This window comes from Penicillium canariense (assembly GCF_028826845.1).
Source record: "Penicillium canariense strain IBT 26290 chromosome Unknown utg000002l_segment0_segment0, whole genome shotgun sequence".
Lineage (NCBI taxonomy): Eukaryota > Fungi > Ascomycota > Eurotiomycetes > Eurotiales > Aspergillaceae > Penicillium > Penicillium canariense.
Window position 1 is genome coordinate 815,412 of NW_026622729.1, and position 24,202 is coordinate 839,613.

Genomic DNA, 24,202 nt, shown 5'->3' on the forward strand with positions numbered 1-24,202 from the left:
TCACATCACCTCTACACGATAGATCCACCACCTGTTGGCCGAGCCACAACCCAGATTCAGGCTCAGGCTCAGGCTCAGGCTCAGGCTCGGCTCAATGCCCACCTCCACGCTCCTGTATCAGAAAGCAACCCCTAGCGTGATCACGATGAATATCAATTCTGCCTCGCCGGTGGCAAGGTAAGCCACTCCAGCCAGGCGAGTAAGCCACAAATCAAGCGTCCCAAGCGCCCGATCTCAACGCCATCCGAATCCGTCTCAGACCCTGCACCTCTCGTCCCATGCATGTGTAAGTGGCGCATCCATCGCCCTTGGCCGCACCCACAACATACATCATGGCCCGAGTGGAGGCGTTGGCGGTAGCTTGCATACACAGCAAGCACATAGCTGGGCGGAGCCTATCGGCGCTACTGCAAGACACAACCCTCTCTGCCGAGGACCGATTTACCGGAGGAATCGACGGTTACTACGAGATGGACAAGGTACAATAGGCTAGCGACAGTCCTGGTCCGGGCCAATCCCTGGGACCCGGGTTCAGAACCAAGGCAGGACCCCAGTTCAGTTCCGAGATGCCCAGCCTGCGCCCATGGATCACGACGCCAATAGCTGTTGCACGCCTGCTTCGCTCTGAACGAGTCACGTCTGGGGATGTGAGAGTGCCGGGGAGGTAGATAAGGGAGGCGAGGCGAGGCGAGGCGAGGCGAGGCCCGGCCCCCGGGCGCGACTCCTTTTCGATGAAGCTCTGACATCAACGAGCCATGGAACCGCAACCGCCGCGCCGATCGCTGGGGCCAATCCCGTCGTCCATCGTTTCGACGAAGTTAAGATTCGAGGTGACTCGTCACACAAAGACCGGTTTTCCTCGTGTGCCCGCCATCCATCCTCTCCTCCAATTCACCCTCATCCCCCTTCCTCAGCTGGCATTGCTGTGCGCCGCAGCGGAAATAGATGGGTCTGGAACTTGGAACAGGGTTTGATTCATGGTTTTCACCTTTAGCTTTGGGGAGAGGGGAGTGGGCGTCGTTGAAGGGGTCCCAAGATACATGATAATCGGACTCAAGATCAGCATAATCGGGCAAATCAGATGTCTCAGATGCCTGGCCTGCGTCCTGATGTGCTGCTTTCGGAGTGGAAAGAGGCGTCCAGGAATTTCTGGACGTGGATGCGAGCCGATTGGCTGGGTGGTTGCGAATTGCGTGGCCGCTGGCCACTCGCATCATCTACGGACTAATTGGACTGGTCGGCCTCAGGCGCATGTGATGCGAGGCAGACAAAGAAGACGGTGTTGGCGGGCTGCCGAGGGACCCGGTTGGTTGGAATGGAGAAGTCCTGCAGAGTGGAGGGGGGTTGGATTGTGTAGTTTGCATGGAGATTGTGTACGTGCATGATTATTGCGCTGGACGCGGTCGACGGAGTACAGGGCCCAGTTTTGTAGTGGGATTGACGTGAGTCGGAGCTGTATAGCTACAGGCGCCCAATGTATAACCGGAGGAGGTATAACTCCGTCCTGAGTCCTGCGAGAGGGTCTGCGAGAGGAAGGCTCCCGCTGTGCTCGCGCCGTCCAGAAATTGTCGGACAGAGGATACAGGAAGGAAGCAGGACGGGGGGTTTGGGAGTGGTGCGGGGCGGAGCCTTCTGGAAGGCGGCGATCCCCCAGGGCCCGTTCATCCCATCATCCATCCTCCATTCCCCGTCATCCATCCCAGCCGGGAGGAGAGTCCGTATCGAGCCTAGCTCCCGGCCGTGTCGAGGAGGACGAGAACGAAAAGGCCCCATCGCCACCGAGGCACCCACGCTAGTGGCAACGGCTTCGGTCGTGAGTCGCGAGGTGATTGTCGATTTCTCGATGATGTCGAGGGGTGCTCATTTTGTGGGTCTGGTGTTTGAAGTGCTTCGGGCGCAGTCCCGGCCTTACCCCCTCCCAGGAAGCCTTCAGCCACCTGCAGGGCTGGGTGATCATGAGAATGAGTTGATGGAGCAGGGATGGGTGGGTGGATAGATCGCTGGTCTGGAGCCCACCATTGTCCGCATTGGGGCAAGGGAGAGAGGGAGCAGAGGGAGAGCGAGAGCGTATCTCACTGCGGCTGTGGATGGAGATGGATGTACGGAGTACGGAGCCTTGCCGAGCATTTCCCAGATGATTATCCGCCGGGTGGCAGGGCCATGCAGAAGCGATGGAGCATCCTGGATTCGATTGATGTACTGTATGACCCTGCCGGTTGTGAAAAGCTACTGGTAACATGCGCTGGCGAGTCGCGGGTAGCGGTGAGGGCGCAAAAGCAACACAGCGACTGGGGGAGACCGAGACGGAGGGTGCCTCCACCACATCATACAGCGTAGGTGGCCACAGTGGTCACCACTCACCACCTAGTGAACCCCCCCCCCCCGGGCCCGTAAGCGCCAGCCTGGTCGCTGTGCAACTCCGACTCACTTTGTGAGTCGACCAGGGCAGTGCACCGTGCGCCGTCGACCCCAATCAATGATTGCCTGCTCAGCTGCCAGGGTCCCGGGCGCGTGCAAAGCCGGGGGATCCACTCGTTCTCGAAAACGAACGCCCCCCCAGCCATTTGGTTGGTCCCAAGCTGGTCCTCCCTCATCGCCTCACTCTTCGCAGGCGGGCCACCGAATCCCGGCAGGCTGTTCACGGGCACAGGTTCTGGCTGGGGCTCTGATGCTCCTGACTTGATGACATTTTCGCCTGGGCCGGGAGGGGAATAGAGTTGGGACATGGCGACCTGGATCATCCACCGGTCCTGTAGAGAGCGAGGGGACTGTGTAAGAGCTAACTAATAGGAGGTCGGCAAACATACGGTGTAGCCCAGCTGCTGCAAACAAACGCGGCCCCTTGGAACCCATGGGTGAAACGGGCCACGCGGGGAACAGGCTGGACAGTCTGGACAGGCTGGTGGGATCATCATTGGGAGGAGCAGCCGCAGCAGCAGAGACGAGACTGTCGCCTCATTTCAGTCGATCCACTTACCACGCACCCTGCGGGGCTGGGAGCATGGTGTGGGCGGTGGGTGGTGGGTGGTGGGTGGACACGGACCACGGTGGGCTCGAAGGGCTAGATGGGCCAGAGGGGCCATGATGGATCCGCTGAGGTGGCGGTGGAAGAGGGAGGATCGAGCGCGTTGGGGGGGAGGGAGATGACTCCGGAGTGGAGAAGCAGTTGAGTGGAGGAGTGGATGGATCCACCCAAGGGCGTGGTGGTGTGGTGTTACGAGCTCGTGTGGAAGATGACTCCCGTTATTGCCACTGTCCGGATTTGCGAGCGTCCCGTCCAGGTCAAGGACATGGAGAGTTCAGGAAAATAGGGGGGCGCGGACAGTCTGCAACGCCAGTCGATCGTTATGTGCGGGCCTGGGCCTTACCCAATCAGCGCCTGCAGGTGGCGCCTGCACGACGACGGTAGGCCGGGGGGTGATTGGCGGACAGGCAGAAGAGGAGCGTTAGTTGCGAGTTAGTGAGCGACTGAGGGAAGGGTTGGTGGCTGCACACCGCTTGGACCAGAGGAGAACAGAACCGGACCAAGAGAGGACGTGGAAGGAAGGAAAGGTGGCCATGTGGACAGGCCTGCAGTCAGCCGGATGAAGGACCGCCACTGCAGCCAGCGCAGCCGGTGCCGCCAGTGTCCCGCACGGGGAACCGCCCGTTGGGGCTATCTCCACGCACTCGTCCGCATCATCGATCTTTTATTTTTATCCCCCTCCGCTCTCCTGCGGTCGGCCCATAAACAATCATCATTATACTCCTGACCTCGCCTACTTCTTCTCCTCCTGCTTCGAATACTTCATCCTTCCTTTTGCTCTCTCCACCCCCTCCCTTCTCTCCCTTCACGCTTCATCTCTCCTTTGATTATACTTTCCCTTCCTGTTGAGTGTGATTATTGTTCGATCCTTCTGAACTATTTCGCCGCTCTCCCTCTCTGGACCGCCTGGAACATAACTGGATCATCCCATCAACTCCCCGTTCGGACTATCCCTTGGAATGGATCCTTACCTTTGAATGCCGTGGACTTTTGGACCGTTTTAAAAACCACAAGCCTTGGATTACAGTGAACTGTTACTGTTACTACTGCTACGACCACTATTGCGATCACTGTTACGACCACTGTTGCGACTCCTTCACCACCACCTGGACTTGATCGATCCTTTGGACACACGATCCGTTGGAACTTGAACTTGCCACTCGGTTGTTTCCAGGAGAGCAACGTGACGTGCAACGAGAGAAGCGATTCCCAGGAGTAAACCGTTTGGGATCTCACCCGTCTACTTCTTCCTTCTCTCCCCCTCTCCCTTTCTCCCTTGCTTCCATTTTATATCTGGAGATCCCCCGGACATATAGAACATGTTTCCGACCGAACTTCCGACCCCCCTCTCTCTCGCCCATCCCCCGCTGCTATGCTCCGGAGGATCGTTTAGGATTCATCTTGGCCAACCGGCTGGAACTCACCGGCATCCTCGGCGTCGGCGCCTATGGCGTGGTGTACACGGCCGTGGACATCCACACGCACATCCGCTATGCCGTCAAGGCCCTCAACAAATCCGGGCTGGATCCCCGACAGCTCAAGTATCAACAGCGTGAGATTCGCCTGCACCATCTGGCCAGCCAACACCCGCATGTCGTCTCCCTGGTGCGCATTATGGACTCCATGGATTGTACCTACGTCGTGATGGAGTTCTGCCCCGAGGGCGATCTGTTTTCCAGCATCACCGACAAGGGCCACTTTGTTGGCAATGACCCCTTGGTCAAGCGTGTCTTCCTCCAGCTCCTGGATGCCGTTCAGTTTTGCCATTCGCTCGGGATTTACCACCGGGATCTCAAGCCGGAGAACGTCCTGGTGACGGACCAGGGCATGACTGTCAAGCTCGCCGACTTTGGCCTCGCGACCACGGATTATTTCACCTCGGACTTCGGCTGCGGTTCCACTTTCTACATGTCGCCCGGTAAGTTCTTGACACTCGATGTGGTGTCTGGTTTTAGTCCACTCTGCCACTAGGAAGTCCCTTGTCCCTTGCCCGTCTCATCCCCCTTCTGATGAAACGACCATCCTAATTTACCCGAAACACCACAGAATGCCAACAATCCCACCCGCGCCCCATGTCCTGCTACGCCTCCGCTGCCAATGACGTGTGGAGTCTGGGCGTGATGCTCGTCAACCTGACCTGCGGACGCAACCCCTGGAAGCGTGCTTCGCTTGAGGATTCCACATTCCGGGCCTATCTCAAGGATCCGTTCTTCCTCAAGACAATCTTGCCCCTGTCCACGGAGATGGTCTGCATCCTGAGCCGCGTCTTTGAGCGCGACCCGTCCAAGAGGATCACCATTCCGGAGCTGCGCCAGCTGATTGTGGACTGCCCGCGGTTCACCGAGTCGTCCATGACGCCGCCTACCCCGGTTCCCACCTGGGACCAGATCTCGCACGCCGACCTGTTTGTCTCACCCCAGAATCCCTTCACCATCCCCGTGGACCTGGATCATCAGCAATTGCCCATGCATGCCCAGCCCTCTGGCTCGTCCTCAGATTCCTCGCACTACTCGGACTTCTCCGAGTCTGCGATTTCCGATACGTCGGCCCTCACCGAGGATTATTCCGACTATTCCGACTACAACTGTATGTCTCCAGTTGTCTCGGAGCAGGTGCCGGACTGCAAGGTCGTCTTCCATCACTCCATCTGCGTGGAACATCCCATCTCCGTGGATGCCTTTGCCACGGGCGCACCGATCCAAGTCTGCTGAACGCGCGAGGCCACGAATTATCACGATCTCTCTTCTCTTGACTTCCCCCTCCCTTTTTAACGCAGCTACACGACCTCACGCCTTTGTTTTTCCATCCGATCCGCTGGATTTCCTTTTACTTTTGCCCCCAAAGTAATCTTTGCTTGAGCATCTCGGTTATTCTGCCACTTGGATCTCTTTTCAAAAGCTGCTGCGCAACCTAAAAAAAGTGTTTGCCGAGGATACCTGGATCTCGGCCACCAGCTTTGCTCTCTTTGGACCTTTCACTCTGAACATATTTCCCCCTTTTGGATTTCCAGCTATACCAATAATCCGGCCCAGCGACCCGCGAACCATTTGGATCCCACACCGCTGGGCCTGTCCTGTCCCTGCCGGACAGGACATAATGGAGCATATCATGTTCCCTCCTTTTCTCCTGTTTTAATATTTCTTACCGCCACATACCGCACGGAAGGCTGTTTTTGTTTGAATTTTCATTTCACTTGACATATTGGCATAATATATTGGCAGGCACGCGTGAAGACGACAAGCAGAACCCCTGGGTTGGGCTGCTGTCATGATTACTTTTCGAGCAGTGAATCCTGCCCTGTGCACCGGTCGTTCGAGGCGTTGGCTTTTTGTTCGCCCATCCACCGACCGCAATGGCGGATATGGGCTGTGTTGTGGATTTTTGTGATTCGTCTCTGTTCTTTTCCTGTCTATTTTGTTTGGGAGCTGGTCATTTCCTGTTTATGATTTCATGGGTGGGTGATCTGACAAGATCTTTCTCGGCTTTGTCTTCGATTTGCATGTGCATAGACAGTTCTTCACTTTTTTGTTTTCTCGCGGCATGGCTCCGGTTGGATTGGGATCTGAATCTGGATGTGGATCTGTTTGGGATTGGAATTTTGGGCTTGGTTTTACTTTTTACGATATGATACCTGATACCTGATACCTGATACTTGGGGAGTGTGCCATGGGGCGAATTGAACACAATTTACAACTCTCTCTTCCAAGCAGCTCCACCTCTGCTCCCGTGCCGGTCTCCATTCCCAGTATTCCGCTCACTTCTCCCCGTGCAACGTTGCGCCTGTCCTACGCTCCAAGATCCCTGGATGCCACCCGTCCTGGGCCTGGGCTTTGCCTTTTGCCTTTGGCTTCCCGCACGTGTCACCGTAAGACGGATGCCGCTGGTTGCTGTTGCTGTTGCTGTTGCTGTTGCTGTTGCTGTTGCTGTTGCTGTTGCTGTTGCTGTTGCTGTTGCTGTTGCTGTTGCTGTTGCTGTTGCTGTTGCTGTTGCTGTTGCTGTTGCTGTTGCTGTTGCTGCCCAAGTGAGACGTCGCGCTGCGAACGCCAGTGCCCACCTCGTGGGTCGCAACGATAGATGCGCCTGGCCTTGGGGTTCAATACCGAGGATGCTTGGATAGTTCGATCGGTGTTGACGGAGGTGAAGCTTGGCTTCGCTACAGTTTCTTTACCTACTGAGTGAGCCCATTGAGCCCAGCTAGCTCCAGATAAAAAAACTAGATTTGACAAGCTATGCCCTGCACACGGTATATGGGAATCTTTAAGCCGTAGCCGTGCATCCTTTTGGGCGGAGATTGTTCTCAACCCACCAAAAGACTAATAGACTAACCTTTTCCACCTATTCGTCCCATCGATCTCCATTGGTCTCCATTCATCACATATTCCTCCCCCCAGTAACCCGGATGGTCTCCCCATTCACGTACGAGAAGTACGGGCTCGCCACGCCCAAAATCGCCCGCGCTGCCTCCTCCGGGCTCGCCGGCCGCCGCAGCGGGATGTCCGGGTAGGCGGCCGCCTCGTCGCCCTTCTTGCCGGCCAGCTGCTGGCCAGGGATGCCGAGGGCGACCTTCGTGCCGTCGGGCGTGGTGATGAAGGCCCCGGCCTCCTTGGCGGCAGTCAGACGGGTGGTTACGTAGCCGAAGGCGATGGTGTTGGAGCGCACGCCAAAGGCTGGTCCCCATTCTTTGGCGATGGTGCGGGTGAGGCCGACGACGCCGGCCTTGGCGACAGCGTAGTTGGCTTGGCCGCTAGGAAGAAAGGCATTAGTACATCCTTACATCCTTCTGGACGGAACGTGGGGATGGGCATGGGGAGGGGCTGCGGCTGAGACGTACGCATTGCCGTGAATGCCGCTCGTGCTGCTGATGTTGATGATCACCCGGGGCTCCTGGTCCTTGACGCGGAAGTACGGCGCCGCCGCGCGCACCAGGCGGAACGGCGCTGTGTTGTGCACGGCCAGCATGGTGTCCCATTGCTTGTCGGTCAACTGTGGACGCAATCACGGTCAGCATCCATATCCATGTCGATGATCCACCAGTATACCCCCTAGCACATGCCTCAAGCAGCGCCCTGAGGGTAGATCGAAGATCAAAGGAGCTACAGGACACGAACCTTGTGAATGACGCCGTCCCAGGTAAACCCGGCATTGTTCACGATGATATGGATTTTGCCCCCGCCGAACTCGGCCGTCCGCTTCACCAGCGTCTCGATGTAGCTCGCGTCCAAGACATCGCCCACCACCGCCAGAGCGCGGCCGGGCTCGGCGGCGTTGATGCCGTCAGCCACGGCGTTAGCTTTCTCTGCTGAGACATTAGCGCTGAAGGGAACGGGCGCAAATGCGCGCAACCCGCGACCAGGCGGCCCGCTTGCGTCTGCGTGGATGATGGCTTGCCCCCACGGCCAACGGTGTAGGGTCACACGTACTGCTGTCGATATCAGCAACGACCACCTTGGCGCCCTCGTTGGCGAACAGCCGCGCCGCTTCGGCGCCGATGCCTTGGCCAGCGCCGGTGATGATGGCCACCTGGCCGGCGAGCATGCCCGCCGGATAGTTGAGGTGCTTGTTGACCTGGTTGAGACGGTCTGTGGGGGCCATTGTGGTGGGACTTCTGGTTTGTCTCCTTGTTAATTGATGCGGTTTGTGAGATTCGGAGAGATGCTGCACGTCATGTGGGGAAAGGACGTTGGGGTCTTATACGTACAGTGCAACTGTAGCTCGGCGTGCAGAGGGCCGAGGCTCGCCGAGGACCGAACGAAAGTGTGGGGTTACCGGGGGAGATCGCGTGGGAAGCTACCTACAGTACGAGGCGGACATAACGACACATCAAGCACATTGATTTCTATGCGACAAAGACAAATCGCCTACGCCGGACGCGCATGTGCAAAGGTGTGCGATTAACCGATCCATGTGTACGGTCGAGCTCGTGGGAATCGAGGGTCCAATCTACACAGTCTCCGCACACGACCCCTCTCCTCTGCCTAGGTTAAATTACAAAGCGTATAACAAATCAAATCAAATCAAATCATGCCAGCCAGCCACTTGTCCGCACATATGTTCATGGTATAATGTTCATAGAGACTGCTCCGGTGCATTAGGACCCGCAGATGCATTCATTCACCGACACGGACTGCAGAAAGGCGGCGACCGTCGCTTCGTAGCCTGCGATGATCGGAAGCAGACAACTGTTTCCGGGACTACTCCGCAGCACCCTGGGGTCCAGCTCAGGCAGGCAGGAGCCAAGCTGATCCGACAAGGACCAGGGCTGAGCATCAGGATCGTCGGTGGTCGTCTTGGACTCGGTTGAGCTGTGGCCGTCGAGGTAGGATGTGTTTACACACGTTGTCAGCAGGGACAACACCTCTCGGCACTGCAGAAGCAGGCCCCGTAACAAGAATGTGCCTATTTGGAGATTTTCCTCGTGGCAGACCTCGTAGCATCCGTACCGGATATCGACCCCGTGTTGCGCCCGCGGCACACGAGACGTCTCACGCGATATCCAGTATTCGAATAACTGCAGAGTCAAGTTGAGCACGGAGATGAGGAGCAGCAGATTGGCGCTGTCTTTGGCGCATTGTCTGCAACGCAGGAAAACCTGGCCGGCGCAGAAGGTCGCTTTGATCGTTTGCAAGCTGTGATCGAAGCGCAGCGGCAGAGACTCGGCGAGCAGATGGTTCAGCCGGTTCATATGGAACAACTGCATATCCACGCATTCGCAGGAGGCTAGTCCTAGATACGGCGAGGACACGGGGCCACCGAAGCGTGGGCTTGCTAACCCGTCTCCAAGCGGATCCGACGCGACACACGTGGGTGTCACTGGAGTATGCGGGTATCCTAAACCGACGGGGAGGGGAGGACAGGGATCCACAAGGTCGGCAAAGGGCGAACCGTCCACTGGCGTCAGCTGTGAAGGACAGATGGGCGTTTCGAGGGATGCGGCGCTGAAGCCTCGCGGGCTATCCCAAAGACTCGGTGGGTCTGGAAACAAGCATACCTAGATGATCACAAAAATGAGGCAATGTGTGGGTTAGATGAGGACAAGAAAGCCCACATACATCGTCGTCCACCATTGAATCAGCAATATGTGCCGGGAAGCCTGCAGTGACCAGAGGCTCACAATCTGTGACAGGAGGCCCCAGCCGGTTGTTACGACACCCGCGAATGGGCTTGTCTTCTTGTAACTGGCCCAGCTTCCTCAATGTAGCGCGGTTCTTACTACCTTTCGGTTTCCCGGACCGATTGGCGAATCCATATTGGCACTGTAGGCCATGTCGGAGGCAGCGGGTGCAGACATTCTTGCCCGACAGATTGCATTTGACCTTGGATTGTCGGCAGTTCTCGCAAGCGGTTCGAAGTTTCGGTGCATCGCCTCCCGCGAACCGGTTACCATTGGAGTCGGCGAGCATCTAGCGTGGCAGAGAAGGATCCGAGTGGGAGCCTTCGAGAAACGAAGCGGAAAGAAGAGATCCGTTCTTTCCAGCCAACATGTGTGGCCGGGTATCAGGTGAGAATGAGAATGATCGACAGGCAGTGGATTAAGGCGGAAGTAAAGTTGGTAGAAGAAGCAAAACAGAAAAGATGGCAAGCCGCCTTACAGAGATACCTATCGATCAGACAAATCAAGACGAAATCCCTCCATCTCGCCTCTCCTTTCTCCCCACGGCCTGCCATCCCCTCGCCTATATAAACCCATCAGGCTCCAAATAAGCGCAACTTTCATGGCGAAAGACCCAGCCGCCCCCCTACCCAACAAAGATGTCACACTCGCATTCGGACTCTTGTACCGACGGCAGCCGCGATGAAGAGGTCAGCCGCTGTGAAACCCCAGATGTTTCCATCTGATCAACCTCGCATGGGAGTGCCAACCGGCACCTTAGAACGGGCTCTCCCGACATCCCCTCGGCCATCAGATTGACTCGGCCAGCCCGGGAACATGCGGGTCCTCGCGTCTAACTGGGAGGACAATAGGGTGAAGCAGAGGGGATCCTCGATTCTCCTGTTGCTCTTTTGGAGCACTGCTCGATTCGTGGCCATTCGTGGCAAAAGGAACACAGGAGTACTCGGCTTCTGGTTGATTGGACTGCTGCTTGAGTTTCCCCTTGGTTTGTTGGTTCCCTGGTTTCCCATGGAACCGCCTAGGGGTCCTCCACGTCGCATATCCTGATGCAACACCGTAAGCCGCCACTAGTCACCTTTTGCGTTTGGATTTTTCCTCGTTCATTTCCCCCTTATTGCTCATCGAGGAGAAGTTGGCGAATGCAGCACCGTTGGACCTGTCAACGGCTGGGGGCGATTTGCCACTAATGAGTCCCAGCCGTCCGCCAAGTATCCCCTCCCACCGACCCTGCAATGCACCAGGAACAATTAGCGGCGCCATGGGAAATGCAAAGAGTCCAGACCGGGCTCGACTCGGCTGACCGGATCCACGACGTCAAAAAGCCTTCCACCGCCAACTCTGATCGTGGTCATTGTTGCACATCACGAACCGGGTCCTCGTCAGCAGGGACCCAACAGACCTTTTGAGACCTTGGTGAATCCGAAGAGGAGGTAAGAAATTCCCACTCACGAACGCTGCAAGCGCAACGTTTCGTTCCAGGTTACCTCATTGCCATGAGCATGTTGTCCCACCTCTCCCAGCCCCCTTCCCTCTCGTGCGCGCACCCGTCCACTTTGCAAGGACTCAGCCGCGTTGAACCTGACAAAGCTCGGCAGTCCCGCTGTGCCGATAATCGAATGCCTTCAGCAGCCCCGTCAGATGAGCCACCGCTGCGCATACCACTAGAACGTGGAAGATCTGGTGCGAGTGGCCAAAGAGGTCGAACTGGCCAGGCCGCAGCCGCTCCGGCACGCGCGCCGCATAGATTGCCGCGCCGAGAATGTATAAAAAGCCTTGAAGCAGCAGCCAACTGAGACCGATCTGCTGACGCATGCGCTCTATCCCGAAGAGGGCCAGCCCGTGGAGCACAGGGAAGACGGCCGACAGGCCCATCCCGACAAACATGGCTGCACGGAAGGGCCGCCAGCGGGGAGTCCGGAACTGCGGAAGAATCGAGACAAACACGCAGCCCAGCCCAATGGTGCAAATCATAGTCCAATAGCGGTGTTGGAGGGTGGGCACACAGTAGAATCCATAGAAGACGCTGGGGACAAAGCTGCCCACGATGAGACCCACAATGCCGATATAGTCGAGGGCATTGCCAAAGCGCGCCACCCTGGGAGAATGGTTTGAAATCGTGTGATAGGTTGCAGACATGCCGAGGCAGAAAGCAGCCCCGGCGAAGAAACAAGCAAAGGCCGCAATGTCTGAATCATCTGCCGTCTGATAGCGAGGCGTGAGAACGCGACGGAGCTGATACGCAGCCGGGATTGCAGCTAGACCCGGCAGAAGGTGAGTATAAATATTTACGGACTCATTGTGGAGGTAGCTCAAAGACTGGAACGAGATCAGAAAGGAAGATGACGCCGGTCGATACCCCGAATGAATATGATGATTATCGCGCTGCCAATGAGGCAAATCATTCCAATGAAGCAGCCGCTTCACGATTTTGGGTGGCACCTCCAAGACCGATTCAGTCATCTCAGCGGCTTGGATGGCTGGTTCAGACTCCTTTTCCTGAGCAGGACGTCGTTGGCGAGGCATCTCGTCACTTCACATGCAAGTTAAGATGCAGGGCTGCAAGATATGATATTTTGAAACCGACGGACCAGCCCACCAAATATGCACAGGAGGTAAGCAAATCGATGGTGCACACTGGCTCCGCAATCTATCAACTATAAACAAGAAAAAGAGAAGAAGAAAACCCAAATAAAAAGGAGTGTTGGGTAGTTGGGGAAATCACAAGGGTCGCATCGTTGGGAACCTCGGTGCAAACTGGACAAACATGATCATCGCGGCGGCCCACTTCGTCCCCACGCAACCGTCCCTCATACCCTCACGCAATGCAGTCCAGGGCCCAGGGAAGCCGGCTTAAGCCGGTCGCGGATTCCTTGGAAAATGTTGGGTTTGTGTCAAAGGGGGATAAAAAGTATGTACCTATAAGAAGAGCCGTGTTGATAGCGTCCCTAACGGGAAATATGGCAGGCTACTCAACCCCCAAGCTCAGCACGAATACTATGACAAGATCGTGGCGCGATATATGAAATTCTGCGCCAACCATTCCAAAGACCTGGATGCTGCGTTCGCGTCACTTCCTACCAGTTCCTCGGGTGATGCCACCTCAAATCCACCCGCCGCCCTGCCCTCTTCAAGACCGACTCACGCAGACAAAGATATCCCCCGAGCATCAACAGAACTATCCACCCTCCTCCTCTCCCTGCGCAAGCTCCGAGAAGCCATTCTCGCTACGGCCTTGACAACACCAATCGACTTCACCCAGAGAGTTTACATGTTCTCAATCCGCCTGTCTATCCGCGCCCAACACCCTCCATCGTACTTCCCGTCCCTGCGCTACAGCCTCGACAAACTGCATTCCAAATCGCATCCACTCCCAGATTCGGTCGTGAAAGAACTAGTCGCATATCTCATCCTGGACTATGCTTGTCGGCAAGGCGACATGGTCTCAGCGTTCGAGCTGCGCTCACGCGCACGCACTGACCATGCGTTCTCTGACCAGATTATCGACCAGGTCCTGGGCGCATTGATGCACGATGACTGGGTGGTGTTTTGGCGGGTGCGCAAAACCGTGGATTCGTATACGCGCGCAGTGATGAACTGGGCTGTCGACCGGGTCCGGAGACATGCACTCAAGGCTGTGGGGAGTGCGTACCTTAATGTCCATGTGAGCTGGATTGTGGGTGGATGCACAGGCGATGACGAGGGCTGGACGTGGGAGAAGCTGGTTGAGGTAGAGAAACTCGGCTGGGAGAAGGAGGGCGAGAAGATTGTTATTAGACGGCCGAAGACTCGGGCACCTGCAAAGCCGGAGCCGGTACAGTCGAGTACTGCGAGTGCCTAGGGTTGGGCCTATAGAGGGAGCATTATCGGGCGTTTTATTTGACTTTTGTATTTGGATGCATGGAGTTGGGTCCGAAGAAGTTGGCTTTTTTTCATTTTTATTCTCATTGGGTGGCAAAGGCATTGACGGTGTCAAGGGCATTGTGAATTACTGTGGAACGCGCACGGAGACAGCTAGGGCCTTCCATCTAGCACCGCTACTCATTACAATTTTTAACCCCATCCATGGGATTACGTATTATGCACATTGGCGTTTGACATAGGAAGGAGGCTGTGGAACCAATCCATCCAACACCGTACTTGGTCATGTCATGCTTCATTCGTGTCATAGCTTAAAGTCAGTGTTGGGCCGATCTAGATTGGTCTGGCCAGACACTGGTTGATCTGAGACGGTAGCAGCCAATTGCCCCTTCAGTTGTGCAGCACTGTCGGAGCAAAGCTCATAGACCGTTGAAAGGTTGAAAATGAGGCTGCCGAAGGAGTGATTGGCGGCAACTTGGGTTTCTAGGAGTTGGCGTGCCTGAAGGTCTATTAGCGAGTGGGCCAGCATGGAAGTGGGTGGGTGTTTGCCAGACCTCGTCCAATTTTCCGGAGTAAAGAAGGCAGACGGCCAGATTCTGTGCCACGAGAGCCCCATCCATCCTTTGCGCATCTTCATGAAGGGTCCGCCACTCGGTCACTGCATCTTGATAACGACCCTCTGACATACTGAGAAGCGGCTGCAAGAGGGCCGCTTCCTTCGAATCGCGAGAGTCCCCAAAGACTCGTTCTGCGGCATCGAGATCACCTATTCGCAGAAAGAGAAGAGCCTTTCTTAGTTTCATAGCTTGCGTCTGCTCATCGGAGGCCTTGAGGGCCTCCAGCGATCTTTTAGCTGCATCCAAGTCACCCATCTCCACCAGCGCGTTGACGCTCCGAACTCCTAGATCCGCTAGTCTTTCACTCCAAATTGTTCGCTCTTTTTCACTGCTTTCCTTCCTCATAAGCTCTCTTCGGGCTTCCAGGCCAATCTCATACAAGCCGCCGATACTCCTGCGGGGGTCCCCGAATCCGATGCTTTGAAGCCGCACCGCCAAGACTCGAAGTGGCCATGGTACAATATGGCGGGCATAGTGCACATGAGATTGTTCCTGTTTTTTACTGGCCTCAGATTCATCAAAGCTGGAATCGAGGTAGTAAAATGCGGAGTTGAGATCCTCAAGAGCCTTAGACTCCTGGGCAGCCAGCGCTGTATTCCCAGATAACTCTAGACAGGCTAGACGGGTATAGAACAAAGAGAAAATAATTCTAATGTCCGTGGGAGAGATCAAGGAGGATGTTAGGATAGAGCTGGCGAGCTGTGCGGCAACTAAAAAGCGACCTTGGGACAGTAGCTTCTCCAGGACACCGAGTGAGGATGAGAGTGGTTCGCCAGGATTTAGGACCACAAATTCAGAGCGAAGTGGAGGAGGAATATCGATATGTGAAAGTGGGTGAAAAATGTTGTGTCGGAGAAGAAATGAAAGATCTTTGCCTAGTGTTTCTGGCAGCTCATCCGGGGCCAGCGGGTCTAGTTCGTGAAAGGTAGAGCCGAAGTCATTTTCCTCGGCAAATGTATGTTTGCTCTTAGTTGGTGAGGTGAGTAACATCGATGATGCAAGGGGGCTTTTGGAAGTTAGACTGATTCTGCCATGCGAATGATCTGGGAGCATTGCTCACTCATCTGGTGCATCTAAAGGACCCCGTGTTGAGCTGCGGGGCCGTGAAGCTGTAAGGTGTTCGTCAGCATTGTGACACAGAAAACACAGGGCCCGTTTGTAATATTAGTCTTACATCTTGAAGCATTGCGGTGATGTGGCGCTGGCGACGCCATATCTATCTGTAACGAATTCCGAGACGTGAGAACAGGGGACGCTGAACCTGCGTACTAGGAGCTTGGGGAAGCTCGCGGACGCGATAAGATACCGGGTTCTGCCCAAGGCGGTGGACTCCGGATCTGGCAAGTTGGCGCGACTTGGTCCTCTCCGAAGCAACAAGCTGTCAACCGTTCGCTCCCTACTCATTTCCTTTCTTTGTTTCGCGTTCGTCCTGGAGACATCGTTTGAGCTCTAACATATCTGCACTATTTCCAAAATGAGCGCCATCAAGAACAAGTACTCGGTCATCCTGCCGACCTACAACGAACGGCGGAACCTCCCTATCATCATCTGGCTGATCCAGAGGACCTTCAACGAGAAGTGCGAAGCTCCAATCTTTTTCCAGCAAAGAACCCATTACTGACACTTCAATTGGGACAGCAACCTGGATTGGGAGGTCATTGTTGTCGACGACGGTTCCCCTGACGGTACCCTCGAGATCGCCAAGCAGCTCCAGCGCCTCTACGGCCCCGAACACATCATCCTGAAGCCCCGCGAGGGGAAGCTCGGTCTGGGAACCGCGTACGTCCATGGTCTGCACTATGCTACCGGTAACTTTGTCGTCATCATGGATGCCGACTTCAGCCACCATCCCAAGTTCATCCCCGAGATGATCAGGATCCAGAAGGAGAGCGACGCGGACATTGTTACCGGCACCCGGTACGCGAACCGCGGAGACATCAAGGGCGGTGTCTACGGTTGGGACCTATTCCGCAAGTTCACTTCGCGCACAGCCAACCTGATTGCGGACGTGATGTTGATGCCCGGTGTCAGCGATCTGACCGGTAGCTTCCGTCTGTACAAGAAGCAGGTGCTGGAGAAGGTGATCACAAGCACTCAGAGCAAGGGCTACAGCTTCCAGATGGAGATGATGGTTCGGGCTAAAGCCATGGGTTACAAGGTTCAGGAGTGCCCGATTACCTTCGTGGATCGTCTCTATGGCGAGAGCAAGCTCGGCGGATCTGAAATTGTTGAGTACCTAAAGGGCGTGCTCAACCTGTGGCTGAAGGTTTAAAGCTTTCCATTGAGCGAACCAATTGGCTTCTGTCTAGCCATGCATATCAATTCGGACACTGTCTGGCAACAACGTCGTTGTTGACCGGATAGAATTCTTCCGACCCTCCTTATACCCCATTCTGACTTCTTCTTTTTCTCTCTCTCTCTCCATATCTCTCTCCTTACAAATCTCTGTGCTCTTGGGCGGTGCTTGCATGTCTTGAAATACTCCATGTGTGATAAAAATCCAATGTGCTTTATTCCCTTGTGGCTTTAATATCTACTTGAAATGACCGATATATCTCATTACTCAAGCATTCGTGTCTATTGTTCCTTTTCAGAGATTCTTCAGATACCGGAGGACACGGTCCACCAGGTCCTTCTGGCCTTCGCCGTCAATATTGTGACTGGCACCAGGAACGACGCCACTGGTCTCCCCGTCCCACTTTGCACCCCCGGCCTCGGTGGCCTGCTTCCATCTTTCCATCAAATTCTCCTTGTCGACCCACGGCGGGCAATACTCATCGCTGCCAGAGTACAGAACACATAGCTTCGATCGCAGAATGCCTCGAGACCCAATCGCACCAAACGTTTCCTGATGGCGTTTATCGCTCAGATCAGAGCTGAAGAGGTCATCCTGGGACGGAAGTGCTGGGCTGTCCGGACTGGTCAGACTCAGGAATCTGCGAGCACTGAGCGGCGCATCAGCCGGCAGACCAAGCTTTGCGGTCATGTTCAGCGGAAGAATGGAATCCATCTGGTCGTGAGTCCATGGCTGTGTCTTGGCAGCGCTCACGAGCTGATCGTAGGCACCTCGCACCTCATTTGGATTCTTGGCGAACTTCATGATAGCAAGGATGGCCTCGCGGTCGGAGACAGGGGCTTGCATGATAGCGCCGTCCAATTCAGGGCGAACCAAATACTGAAGCCCAATATCAAATTCCGTCTTGGGAAGAGGGTTGGGCGAGTGCAGGTAGTGGAGAACATCCTGGCTGCCCGTCGAGTGACCCATGACCACGATCTTGCCAGACGCCGAGGGCGCTCCAGAGAGTCGATCGGCCTTGAGGTTTCGGATGAACTGCACACATTTGCCGATTTCCTCTACATCTCGGTCGAGACTGCTGGTTCCGAAGCCATTGTACGAAGAGGTCAACAGGATGGAAAACAGCGACCAATCAGTCTCCTCCAGAGCTTCTGCGAGCTTCGAAACATAAGGGACTGTACAAAATCCATCTGTCAAACCGCCCACAAAGATCAAGCTATTTGACTTGCTGCTGGCCTTGGCGGGGGAGGTGAATTCAAAGGCTACAAGCCTGGGGGCCTGCAGGACGGTTAGTTCAATCAGTCCTTGTGCATGGAGAGGTGCAGTGCATACGTATTCGTGGAGCACTCCACGATGCGACAATCCAGGGTTCGCGCAGGAAGACATGATTGTTAGAAGACAGTAACCAGAAACAGTGCGACAGCTGACCCAAGGAGAAGACAAGTGGAAGCGGCGGGGCGATCGATAATTGACGTACGCGACCCACAGCGGGGCTCAACCATGGCAGTTGGTTTCCAAATCCTCATTTCGGTCAGTCAGTATCGCAAGGGGTATAGATCTATCTTGTGTGGCTGTTCGTCAATCGGACGCCGGATCAAGTATAGGTATAATGGAATCTAGATCATCTTTCGTGGCTGTTTTTATTTTTAGCTGCTGGTCGGATAGAGCCCCATGACCCATGCTGATGTCAGCTAGCGGTGGATGATCCTCGTTCAAGCCTGGCGGTTGAGTTTTGAAGGCCGTGCGGCATTGGACCCTGGACACAGGCCATAAGTGAGTCAAGATGCACGCAAATGCAGGGCTCAAAGCTCCTGGATCGCCTTTCAAGGTGGTTCCAGACCAGCTCCGTATACCATTTCCACTATGAACGCCACCCCGGGGCTTTTCCTTCCCCGCCTGCTGCGCGGCTACTGCCCGAACCTGACACGCCATGTCAGCACCGCTAGTGCTCGCGAGAGCCAGACGATGCGCCTGCCAGATGGCCGTACTCTAGGGTTTGCTGAGCATGGCCGGGCTAACGACCATCCGCTCATATTCATGCATGGCTATCCCGCCTCCCGCCTTGAAACCCTGGGGGTCGATGATACGGCACGCCGCCATAAGCTCCGCATCATTACGCCTGACCGCAATGGTTATGGTCTCACCACTTTCGATCCAACGCGTCGAATCCTAGACTGGCCTGCCGATGTACAGGCTTTGGCCCGGCATCTTGGTTTGACCAGCTTTGCGGTTCTGGGCGCCTCGGGTGGCAGTCCGTACGCTTTAGCATGTGCATGTCGTCTGCCCCCGGAGATGCTCTCAGCAGTTGGTATCATGGGTGGTGCAGGGCCGTGGGAGGCAGGTGCACAACATATGTCTTGGCCATATCGACTCAGCGCTTTTACAGCGCAGCATTGGCCCTCTGCTTATGGGGGTGTGCTCCGGCTACTCTTGTGGATGCTGAGAAGAGCATTATCTACCCCCTCAGGGATTCAACGGATAGACAAAGCGCTCAATAGGCATATTGGGGATCTCGGATCAACACAATCTGCTGCAGAGTTGAGGGATACCATTGCTCTTCAGTTATTCGAGGCCTTCCGCCAGGGCACTCCACCAGCTGTTCACGACGCCCGACTATTAACATCCAGCTGGGGCATCAAGTTTGAGGACATAACTTATGAGAGGGTGAGAATCTGGCATGGGACTAAAGACGCCAATGCCCCGGTTCAGATGATGCGGTATATGGCAGAGCGCCTCCCTCACTGCGACCTAAAAGAGTTCCCAGAGGCCACACACTTCACACTCCATCGCTATTTCGAACAAATTCTTTCGGAATTGGTCCCACAGCAACCCCACCTTGAAAGAACTGTCAAGGTATAAACTGGTACTGCTGCTTAAATCCATCGACGTCACCAGCCCCTCAAATGTGGCATAAGTAAGCGTTGGGTACATTAGATATATATCACTCCGCTCCCTTTTTGGTCACCCGATTCTGAACGTAGTTTTGTTGCATTAAAGTAGCATCTGCTGTGTGCAGTAAACTGACCGCTCCTGCCCGGTGTTTTAATATGAAGGTAATGTCTAACCAAAATTGACTCAAACTCGAAGCAGTGGCCTCGCCACATGCCTGAAAGACCGCCCTAGAAGCAGCAGGATGCAGTGGGCCTGGCTGCATCCAACGCAGCCATCGTCTAAACAATAAATATGATCATGGGGTGTAGGTCCCTCTTTTACTGACGGGCTGGGAATTTAGGAGCTTCTCTATGAGTACATTGAGAGTGCATTCAATACCCTCATCGATTTTGACTTTTACGTCGCGAGGAGGACCTGTCCCAATCGGGTATAGCGTCTTCCCGAGCTTCTCGAGGTACTGCCGTCCCTCACGATGCTCAAGCATTCCAACGCCAGTGTTTTCCATCCTTCGCCACGCACAGCCTGCTGCTGCTGCTCCTCATCTGTGTTTAGTCTGTCAAGAATCTTGTGGCCTTAGAGGGGGCATTGTAATTTCGTTTTCAATATTAACGGTGCCCCACTCTCACGTCAACTGAAATGCCTTCCGCCCGCCGGTCGGGCCGCCTCACGGGCCCAAGGGCGGTTTATACCAATGATCCATTTGAATCGGCAGGGATAAGTGAAGATTCGGGCTCTGAAGAAGTGCAGAAATCTGCAACCAAGAAGGGAAAGCGGCGACGTGACGAAGATTCCGCATCCGATGACGAATTCGTTGCCGGAGGAGCGAACGACGCGGAGGAGGATGAGGATGAAGAAGAAGAGGAAGAGGAAGAGGTCGAGGAAGGAAAGGAGGACCATGATGATGTTGATGAAATGGACATCGACGAACCGAGGGCTACTCCAAGAACTCCCAAAACCCCAGGCAGAAGAAAAGCGAATTCGCGACCAAAGACGGTGCAGAACCAGCAAAACCTCCGCGATGACGGTGGAGCTGCCAATCGGAACACGAAGGTGTCTGCAGATGAGACCCGTTCCCGGGGTGTTGTTGACCCCAAGGAAAATGTGTCGAAACCAATGCATTATATCACGACCTTTGGTGATGATGACCGAGACCTGCTTGCCGCCATATATACGCGAGATCGGTGGGCCCGAGGCGTGGACACTTGCCTGCCCACCCGTAACGCCCTAGACGTTCAAACAAAAGCGCATGACTATGAGTACGGGCCAACTTGGGGCGCCTCTCCGGAGGATATGGAGAGAGAAAGAACCTCCGGTTGGGATTGGTATTACGACAAAGACACCGGGAAGAGATTCCAGAACTTACAAAAAACTGGACCGAAGCTCAAGGAAGCAGATGCACGTCGGAAGTATCTGCCGAGGTCGAATAAGGGAAAACATACCATTCTCATGGGCCCAGTCAACAATCAGCAAGTCTTTCATTTAGGCCAGCACGAGTCTTTCAATTTTGGGGAGGCCTGGGGAGAAACAAAGGCCCAGAAGAGCGACCAAAACAGTGCGAACGTTCGCGAAGGCTGGATGATCAGTTTTGAACAGAGAATCCAATGCCTCGCATGGGCTCCCAATCAGAATGGTCGTTCGCAATACCTGGCTGTGGTTACTTTCATCACTACCGACCAAAAAAAGAAATACAACCTTCCGGGGACTAATCCCCCCTCGTCATTTTGTCCATTACCTTCGTACCCATGTGCTTTGCAACTGTGGGAATTTACGGCTAAACCGGCAGGCGGTGTTACTCATACACTTGACATGGATGTCAAGCCACACCTTCGGCTGGCGTTGTGCACAGATTGGGGAGATGTGCGCCGGATAGCCTGGTGCCCAATGGCCCGGGAAAGGCGAGAGGAGGACGACAAGAATGGCATGGCAAGCATCGGCTTACTTGCTGGAATCTGGGGAGATGGAAAAATGAGGGTATTGGACGTCAAGTTGGCCCCAGGCAAGAAAACAGAGTTTGGTAAGCGCCTCTCTAAACTCCAAGGTTCATGAAACTAACATCTAACGCAACGGTATTTAGTCAAAATCGAAATGCCTGTCTTCGAGGCCAAGTCGCCCTCAAATGTCTGTTCATGCCTGACATGGCTCTCTCCTACCGACATTGCAGTGGGTTGCTCGGATGGGTTTGTCGCTATTTGGAGTATCTTGCCTACCTCGGATCCTGCGCCAATACCTTACTTCTACAAACCCATCCATGCGTCCTATATCTTAAGCATTACCTCGGCGTACCCTACCAACCCGCATATTATTTCTACTGTGGGCATGGATGGTGAAACGAAGCTCTGGTCTATAATTGATCCCGCCAGCGAATACACGACTCCAGTTCGCCAGCGCCAGGCTGCTGCCCATATCAGCTACTCTCCCATCCTTCAGTCAATGTTCTCCTACGATGAAAATGATTTCGGCCGCTTGATGCCAATCCGCCGATTCTTTGCTACCACCTCCGCAGGGAGGATGCCCAGCTCGGTGATCAGTCTGGCACCATGTAGCTTCTTACACCCTTGCCTCCTATACGGCACGGCTAGTGGTGAAGCAGTGGCTGCTAATCCGTTTCGTCGGCTTCTCTATAACAAGGAACAACATTGGCAACAAACCTGGTTCTCCCACGACTGGGCCTCGGGTACTCACAAAGATAGCTCGGGTGCAAGCCGGTTCTACGATGGGTACCGGGCGGAAACCCAGAGCCTGGCTCGGAGCCTGGCGGGTGACAAACGTCCTCAGCTAGGGTCCTCTCTCACCACCATCTATGATGAAAGAACCCACGTCAGCGCATTGGGGTGGAGCCCCAACCGCTTGACTGCAGGCTGGGCTTGCGCTGGATTGGGCTGTGGCCTGTTACGCGTCGAGGATCTTGCCATTTAATTTACCCTGCCACGAGCCGAAGCCTTTCGGCATCTGGTCGATCCAGGATCAATAAAGTCGGTGGAATCGAAGGGAAGCGTCGATCAGAGGCAAATAACCCAATGACATCAATGACTTCATGTTTTTGTCCAAGCACTAAGAAAAGTAACTAGGCACCGGGATTTTCGCGTGCTGGTTGTACAGCAAGATGCGGCTTGAGTGGATCCCCCAGCCACGCTGATTGCTTATATAAAGGTGGATCGACACAGTAGCTGCGGCGTTGACTGGCTGGCGGGCACGTTTTGAAGGCCGCATGTGGCGTTGCCATGTGGAGCCGCGCGGGAGCCAACTTCGTCCACGTTAAGCCTAGTTAGTAAAGAGGGTGGCTGGTTTCTTAAGTCCCCAGCCACGTCCATCCCAGCCTGCCTACTTTCTGGGGCCAATCGCGAGGTTGCCATGTGGACCGCGTATACTTCATGCTGCTGAACACTATGATCAAGATCTAGACTGCTCCCTCTTTTTAAATCTGACTCTTCCAACCTCTGTTTCCCATCTTCCAATCCCTCCAAATCTCTACAGTACCAACACCCTTTCCTGTTCATTCTCCCAAGTCTAGCTGGTTTACTACATCTTCGTTGCACTGCTATCGCACATCTTCACCATATACGCACATTACCAACGAAACTCCGTTTCCTCGCCATCATGCATGTCTTTGCCGCGGCTCTCCTCGCCCTCTCCTCCGTCAGCGTGACTTATGCCGCGCCCTTCGCCAACCCTCAAGAGGACATGGTTCGCCGCAAGGTCGATTACCAGGTGGTCAATGTCGACGGAGACCCTACTAGTTCTGCTGCTCCCGAAATTGAGACTATGACCGAGACCGTCAAGTCTGTTACAACTGCTCCGGGTGCTGCTCCTCTGCCTATCACTATCACTGTCACTGCCACTCCATCCAGCACACCAATTCACAGCTCGACTCTGCACTCCCACAGCCCTCCTCCCCCTGGCGCGTCTTTTTTCCCTCCTCCAGACTCGGACTCGGGTTTCTTTCGCCGTGGCCTGATGGCCGCTGGTAATCCTCTCCAGTTTGCTCGCAGCTACAGTCCCTCTACTTCCAGTGTCTTCGCAACTCCTCTCGCTGCTCGGGCCTGGTACTCTTCTCCCGCTGTCACTCCCTCCTCGAGTGCCAGCGTGACTCCTTCTCTGCTCGCCCGCCAGTTTGGTGGCTGGAGCTCTAGCGCTTCACTGCCTGTCACTCCTAGCTCGACTGCGTCTGCTTCTGTCACTCCTCTTGTCGCACGGAACTTCTATGCTTCGTCTAGCACTCCTTCGTCGCCAAGTTCTCTTGCTGCTTGGGATTTCCACAGCCAGTACTACCCCAGCGCCTCGAGTTCGGCCACTCCCAGCTCCAGCTTCACTCTTGCTCCTTCTGCCAACGCTCTGCTTTACTGAGCAACTTTTTTCCGTGATGACCACACTTCTGAGGATTGAAGCAAGATGACCAATCTTCA

At 55.0% G+C, this 24,202-nt stretch overlaps 13 protein-coding genes across 13 annotated transcripts; 6 read left to right on the forward strand and 7 right to left on the reverse strand.

Annotated features, from left to right (window-relative positions):
- Window positions 1-1,727: 1,727 nt before the first annotated feature.
- On the reverse strand, window positions 1,728-3,003 carry N7482_003498 (uncharacterized protein; the record flags this gene model as incomplete). The annotated part of the gene is made up of 5 exons (XM_056685623.1): window positions 1,728-1,937; window positions 2,077-2,209; window positions 2,362-2,750; window positions 2,808-2,841; window positions 2,978-3,003. 5 exons carry the CDS (start codon window positions 3,001-3,003, stop codon window positions 1,728-1,730), a joined length of 792 nt encoding a protein of 263 aa, XP_056544365.1.
- Window positions 3,004-3,233: 230 nt separating this feature from the next.
- On the forward strand, window positions 3,234-5,736 carry N7482_003499 (serine/threonine-protein kinase; the record flags this gene model as incomplete). The annotated part of the gene is made up of 3 exons (XM_056685624.1): window positions 3,234-3,297; window positions 4,419-4,943; window positions 5,072-5,736. The coding sequence occupies 3 exons, from the start codon at window positions 3,234-3,236 to the stop codon at window positions 5,734-5,736; spliced, it is 1,254 nt and encodes a 417-aa protein (XP_056544366.1).
- A 1,043-nt stretch (window positions 5,737-6,779) lies between these two features.
- N7482_003500 (uncharacterized protein) lies at window positions 6,780-7,210 on the reverse strand (the record flags this gene model as incomplete). Its single annotated transcript, XM_056685625.1, has 2 exons — window positions 6,780-7,105; window positions 7,198-7,210. 2 exons carry the CDS (start codon window positions 7,208-7,210, stop codon window positions 6,780-6,782), a joined length of 339 nt encoding a protein of 112 aa, XP_056544367.1.
- Window positions 7,211-7,396: 186 nt separating this feature from the next.
- On the reverse strand, window positions 7,397-8,617 carry N7482_003501 (SDR family NAD(P)-dependent oxidoreductase; the record flags this gene model as incomplete). Its single annotated transcript, XM_056685626.1, has 4 exons — window positions 7,397-7,769; window positions 7,857-8,008; window positions 8,134-8,393; window positions 8,446-8,617. 4 exons carry the CDS (start codon window positions 8,615-8,617, stop codon window positions 7,397-7,399), a joined length of 957 nt encoding a protein of 318 aa, XP_056544368.1.
- Window positions 8,618-9,113: 496 nt separating this feature from the next.
- N7482_003502 (Zn(II)2Cys6 transcription factor domain-containing protein) lies at window positions 9,114-10,425 on the reverse strand (the record flags this gene model as incomplete). Its single annotated transcript, XM_056685627.1, has 2 exons — window positions 9,114-10,013; window positions 10,075-10,425. 2 exons carry the CDS (start codon window positions 10,423-10,425, stop codon window positions 9,114-9,116), a joined length of 1,251 nt encoding a protein of 416 aa, XP_056544369.1.
- A 1,274-nt stretch (window positions 10,426-11,699) lies between these two features.
- N7482_003503 (hemolysin III family protein) lies at window positions 11,700-12,659 on the reverse strand (the record flags this gene model as incomplete). The annotated part of the gene is made up of 1 exon (XM_056685628.1): window positions 11,700-12,659. The coding sequence occupies one exon, from the start codon at window positions 12,657-12,659 to the stop codon at window positions 11,700-11,702; it is 960 nt and encodes a 319-aa protein (XP_056544370.1).
- Window positions 12,660-12,958: 299 nt separating this feature from the next.
- On the forward strand, window positions 12,959-13,974 carry N7482_003504 (uncharacterized protein; the record flags this gene model as incomplete). Its single annotated transcript, XM_056685629.1, has 2 exons — window positions 12,959-13,044; window positions 13,101-13,974. The coding sequence occupies 2 exons, from the start codon at window positions 12,959-12,961 to the stop codon at window positions 13,972-13,974; spliced, it is 960 nt and encodes a 319-aa protein (XP_056544371.1).
- A 324-nt stretch (window positions 13,975-14,298) lies between these two features.
- N7482_003505 (uncharacterized protein) lies at window positions 14,299-16,015 on the reverse strand (the record flags this gene model as incomplete). The annotated part of the gene is made up of 3 exons (XM_056685630.1): window positions 14,299-14,493; window positions 14,549-15,617; window positions 15,786-16,015. The coding sequence occupies 3 exons, from the start codon at window positions 16,013-16,015 to the stop codon at window positions 14,299-14,301; spliced, it is 1,494 nt and encodes a 497-aa protein (XP_056544372.1).
- Window positions 16,016-16,085: 70 nt separating this feature from the next.
- N7482_003506 (dolichyl-phosphate beta-D-mannosyltransferase) lies at window positions 16,086-16,883 on the forward strand (the record flags this gene model as incomplete). The annotated part of the gene is made up of 2 exons (XM_056685631.1): window positions 16,086-16,189; window positions 16,250-16,883. The coding sequence occupies 2 exons, from the start codon at window positions 16,086-16,088 to the stop codon at window positions 16,881-16,883; spliced, it is 738 nt and encodes a 245-aa protein (XP_056544373.1).
- A 318-nt stretch (window positions 16,884-17,201) lies between these two features.
- On the reverse strand, window positions 17,202-18,293 carry N7482_003507 (uncharacterized protein; the record flags this gene model as incomplete). Its single annotated transcript, XM_056685632.1, has 2 exons — window positions 17,202-18,185; window positions 18,240-18,293. 2 exons carry the CDS (start codon window positions 18,291-18,293, stop codon window positions 17,202-17,204), a joined length of 1,038 nt encoding a protein of 345 aa, XP_056544374.1.
- Window positions 18,294-18,770: 477 nt separating this feature from the next.
- On the forward strand, window positions 18,771-19,766 carry N7482_003508 (alpha/beta fold hydrolase; the record flags this gene model as incomplete). The annotated part of the gene is made up of 1 exon (XM_056685633.1): window positions 18,771-19,766. The coding sequence occupies one exon, from the start codon at window positions 18,771-18,773 to the stop codon at window positions 19,764-19,766; it is 996 nt and encodes a 331-aa protein (XP_056544375.1).
- Window positions 19,767-20,435: 669 nt separating this feature from the next.
- Window positions 20,436-22,715, forward strand: N7482_003509 (transcription factor TFIIIC subunit TFC6; the record flags this gene model as incomplete). The annotated part of the gene is made up of 2 exons (XM_056685634.1): window positions 20,436-21,813; window positions 21,874-22,715. 2 exons carry the CDS (start codon window positions 20,436-20,438, stop codon window positions 22,713-22,715), a joined length of 2,220 nt encoding a protein of 739 aa, XP_056544376.1.
- A 681-nt stretch (window positions 22,716-23,396) lies between these two features.
- Window positions 23,397-24,143, forward strand: N7482_003510 (uncharacterized protein; the record flags this gene model as incomplete). The annotated part of the gene is made up of 1 exon (XM_056685635.1): window positions 23,397-24,143. The coding sequence occupies one exon, from the start codon at window positions 23,397-23,399 to the stop codon at window positions 24,141-24,143; it is 747 nt and encodes a 248-aa protein (XP_056544377.1).
- Between the last annotated feature and the right edge of the window lie 59 nt (window positions 24,144-24,202).